General features: G+C 28.6%; 1 protein-coding gene across 1 annotated transcript; it reads left to right on the top strand.

Annotated features, from left to right (window-relative positions):
- Positions 1–605: 605 nt before the first annotated feature.
- Positions 606–2,971, top strand: LOC105455075 (caspase-1-like; the record flags this gene model as incomplete). The annotated part of the gene is made up of 3 exons (XM_011698126.1): positions 606–879; positions 1,304–1,609; positions 1,719–2,971. Coding segments are annotated over 3 exons (828 nt in total), but the record flags the coding sequence as incomplete, so codon positions are not given.
- Between the last annotated feature and the right edge of the window lie 2,193 nt (positions 2,972–5,164).

Below are 5,164 nucleotides of genomic sequence, written 5' to 3'. Positions count from 1 at the left end.
TTTTTCAAGAGTGGACAAAAAATTATTATTGGACAAATCTGGACAAATTGTGGACAATCTAATGCCATGTAGATTTTGACAAAATTCGCATTTGGGGGTGCCAACTTCACACACCAACAAAATGTTTATAATAAAAATATTACAACACTTATAATGCTTTTAAAATAAAATAATAAAAAATTAATAAAAATTTTAAAAAGTTTAAAAAATTAGTGAATTAAAAAACTAACAAATGTTTTAAATTAAGTAAATATGGAACTAGAAATTCAAGTCCCTCGTTTAACAATAAATTATACTAAGAGCGAGACTTTCGTTAAAAAGTAAAAAAAAAATTTCCTTGAATTTGCCATTCTTAAGTTTCAAATTTTAATTGCAGAAGCAAATTGGCAGCCTAAAAACATTTACGTATCAAATTCCAGTTATATATAAAACACTGCAGTTAAATTTTCTTATTAGCCTCTTCATAAACCTTTCGATACTTCATAAAACCTTTACCTTTTTTTTTATTAATTTTTATAAACCGATACTTTATAAACCTTTACCTTTTTTTATTAATTATCTTTATCTTTTTTTAACTTGGAACAAATTTGCTCCATGTAGAATGAAATTCCTTTTACAGGAGCAACACAATTCCTGCTCCCAATCTGCTACAATTGGCACCTACTGAACGTTATGCCAATTACTATAATATGAATCATTCCAAACGTGGTCTAGCTCTCATCTTCAACCATGAATTTTTCACCGTTCCACATCTTAAAGCTCGTTGTGGTACAAATGTTGATTGTGAAAATTTAATTATCACACTGAAAACACTTGGTTTCGAAGTAAATGACTACCATAATTTGACTCACAAGGATCTAGTAAAACAATTAGAAAAAGGTAAGTTGCACTTTCAACATCGCACATCATAAATTCATCATTTCTTTAACGATCTTTTTGTATTTAAGAGATCAAAAAATACAAGAAACTCTGATGAAAAGATGAAAAACAGCTTAAACTTTTTCAGATTTTATAAGTTTTCTTTAGAAATTATAAAATAAGAAATCTTTGGATATTTTAAAATATATATTTCATCATTCATAAAGAATTGAAAAAATGTAGACTTTCTCAACTTCTTTCTTCTGAAAAGTGTTCCAATTAGTATAAAAAAATCTGAGAAATTTTCTAAAAAGTTATAAAACTATACAAAAATTCTAAAAAATTATATGAATAAGAAAAGTTTTCACCAAGGAAGTGTCAAATATTGTGTCATAAAAAGTATTACGTAGAAGAAATATATAGCAAATTATTGTTTTTTTTTCAGCTTCAGAAATGGATCATTCTGAACACGATTGCTTGGTGGTAGCTGTATTAAGTCATGGCGAACTTGGACTGCTATACGCTCATGATACTGCATACAAAGCAGATTCTCTATGGCATTATTTCACTGCCGATAGGTGCCAGAGTCTTGCTGGCAAACCTAAGCTATTCTTCATACAAGCTTGCCAGGGTGATAAACTGGATCCAGGCGTTAGTCTTAAAGAACGTACTGAAACGGATGGACATCCTTTCCCGACTTTTCGCATTCCTACTCAAGCGGACTTTCTTATTGCCTATTCAACCATTCCAGGTACTGTTATCTGCGTTGTTATCTAAAGATTAAATCATTGTAGAAAACTAATAACAACTCTAAGGATTGTTCAACTTAAATATTAAAAATGATTTTTTTTATTTAATAGGTTATTATTCCTGGAGGAACACCAGCCGTGGATCTTGGTTTATGCAGGCATTATGCAGTGAGTTGAGCGCTAATGGCACTCGTTACGATATATTGACTCTACTGACATTTGTATGCCAACGCGTCGCTTTAGATTTCGAGTCGAACACGCCCGATAACATAGCCATGCATCAGCAGAAACAAATTCCATGCATTACCACTATGCTGACGCGCTTAGTAAAATTTCCACCAAAGAATGGGATTGTATAGCCTGTAGGATAAAGAAAATCATTGTATCGCATTTATGTACCTATTTATGGTACATGGGCCATATCGTTGTTAGCAAAAGGCTTGTTCTTTGTCTCTGTATTGAACTACACTTATAGATGTCTATACTAGATCGCTAACTTGCTACTCAGAGGCCAAAAAGTTGTGTCAAATTGGAAATCCGATTTTCAGCCATTTAACCCAAGAAAGTGGTGGCGACAGTATGTATTAATGCATAGATATCTGTGAATTTCAATTATAGACAATGCTAAAATACTGTTGCATACAAAAGTGCAAAAATAATGTTTTAGTGCGTTATACTAAAGCTTTTCCGCTCTCGCCAAACATTCAAATATACATCTATTTCATTTTAAGAACAATCAGTGCATACTAATTCAGCTACAAAGAACAGACCTAAAGCTGCAAATGGTGCAAGTATCAATTTTATTCATGCGCCACAATTCGGTAATATGATTATCCTGTATTAGATACTATACATAGCATTTTATACTATATTTAATATCATTTTAAAATAATTTTATAAGCTGTTTATGTCCCAGTGAGAGAATTGCATCTATATTAATCACAACAATATGAAATTTTTTTTTTAACAGCAACAGATATACATGAAAGTATTTTTTTTTCTCTTGCTCACGTTATTGTTCCTCCTGTCTCTACCAGGAAAACAGACTGCCAAACTTTTCTTTTTTTACATTTTCAGTTTTCATTCATACATTTCTACATGACAAAAAAACATTATATTGTGTTGTGATAAAAATAGCATTTCTTTTTTTAATATTTAGCATAATTATTTACGATAAGTATCAAAGTATAAAATATCTGAACAAATTTACTTTAAAAAACTTCAGAAGTAGCTACTTTGTTTGTGACATTCTGATTTCATTAAGAATTAAGGTATATATAATTAAGATATTATAATAAGTACAAATACAAAAGTTATCGACTGCAAAAAAATAATGTCACATATAATATTCTCAATCATATTTTTCAACGGTCAATAATGACTGTTTTTTCCAATGTAGATTAACTTTAGTCTTATTGTCAGTTTAACTTTTTATTTTTTTCTAGCTCCAAGAATTAGAAAAAGATAACGAATAAATTAAACCAAAATTAACCTTTAAAAAGCAGGAAGGCTTTTTTTGTAGAGGTAAAAATTTTCTAAAAATTCTCGGACTAATCGGATCTGGAAAGTGTAGAATTCGATACATGCACATCGCAAAATATATTATACGTAATGCTTACTAAAAACCTCCCTGCTCTTGCTCGCCTAGTTGAGAGGTTGATCTGGCTCGCGTGCAGCATACTTTAGGTCAATCTACTTTTAAAATCTTACAGCTTTTCCTTGAGTAAGGTTTATTATAATTCATTGCATTTCTTGCCTCAAAGTATGACTTGTCTCAGCGCCACTATGACTTCCTGTCCTTTAAAGATTAAAGTTAATCTGCATTGATAGAAATGAACATCATATAAATATAAAATATATATGTATAAATACACACACATTATATATATATATATATATACACAAAGATTATAAGCTGTTTTATATGTCCTATTACAGTAGCATTGATGTTACACACATACATACAAATGGGATATTTTTTAATTATCTTATTATATATTATGAATTACACATATACAAATATTATATATAATATGATATAACTGTCCTAATCTTTACGATTATATGTGTATAAACACACATGCATATATTTGCATATATTTTATACCAAATTAGTATAAGCAATGTGTGTATATTTTCTGCAATAAGTAATAGCCTGACATACAAAACAATGTTTAACATTCGATTATATTCGAACATACAATGCATAACTATATGATCTGCCTGAGAAAGTAGTTGTAATTTATCATAAACTGCAACTGCTACGAAAAATATTCGTATGTTACAAAAATATTAAGAAAAAAAAGTAAGAGATACCTATAATTGCATTGTAATTAAACTGTTAAGCTGCGTTATCTTGCCTGCAAATACCGAGATCATCGGATTGTGCGTTGTGTCGCTAGTTTTATGAGCGCAAGGTAGTATAGTATTACTATATAAGGATTTAAGAAGAATGGATCAATTAATAATACGGAGATTGCTGTACTCGCAAGAGAAACGGTAACGAAATTTGCGAAACGTGATACAAAGTCTTTCATAGTAAGAATAATGAAATTTATATGCCTTATACACAATTGTTTGATAAACTATGGTTAACACTATGTAAGACTACTTAGCGTACGCATGACACGTATAACATATATTTAGACATCTATATACAATGGTAGTTTCTGCGAATCGTGTTCTCATTTATTGTTCCTCGTATAAATAAGATATGCAATTTACAAATGTATTTTGCAATGCAAACATCTTATCTGAATGACATTACAAAGTGATTGCTCAAAGATATGAGATGTCATTGCAAGATATAAAGTTGCACAATGCACTGCATTGTGTTGTGATAAGTGTGTGCTAAAAATAGCCACTATGTATGCCACATGAATCTGTTTGGAAATTGCAGTTTTTTGAATCAATAATGTTACCGGAGTATTGAAGCAATTTTGCAGCATCTTTCTATACATAGCTTTAGTGATATTTTGTGTGCTTTGTATCGTATACATATATATATATATATATATATATATATATATATATATATTTGTAATATCTTTCTATACACGAACTTGTATACAAATTTACACAATAAATTGATAAAATATAGCACATGCTATAGTAATATAATTTATTGTTGATCACATTCTAAGTAATTATACATGCAAGGATACTTTTTTAAATATTTTTCTTTGGAACACATAAAAATTTAGATAATTCATTTATTACATGTATATTATAAATTTACAAGTTTTTTATTTTAATAATATATATAATATATTAATATTAATATTAATGTTTACAAAACTAAAATAACTTTTTTCGTCTGAGTTTGAAAATTAAAATCTAACGGTATAAAGTATTTTCATACAAAAGATATGAACTTAAAAAAGTATATAGAACTAGACAATGCTTACTAGTAAACCAAGTTCAATATATATAACTATATACTTATCTAAAAGCTATACTGATTTTTATTTTAATTCGCATTTTTTTACAGCTATTTACAGTTTTTCATTTATAGCATAACATTATATATATATATATATATATATATATATATATAT

This window comes from Wasmannia auropunctata, unplaced genomic scaffold (assembly GCF_000956235.1).
Source record: "Wasmannia auropunctata unplaced genomic scaffold, wasmannia.A_1.0 LD335951.1, whole genome shotgun sequence".
NCBI classification, from domain to species: domain Eukaryota; kingdom Metazoa; phylum Arthropoda; class Insecta; order Hymenoptera; family Formicidae; genus Wasmannia; species Wasmannia auropunctata.
The sequence above is the reverse complement of the archived record's forward strand: the minus strand, read 5'-3'. Positions and strand labels throughout refer to the sequence as shown.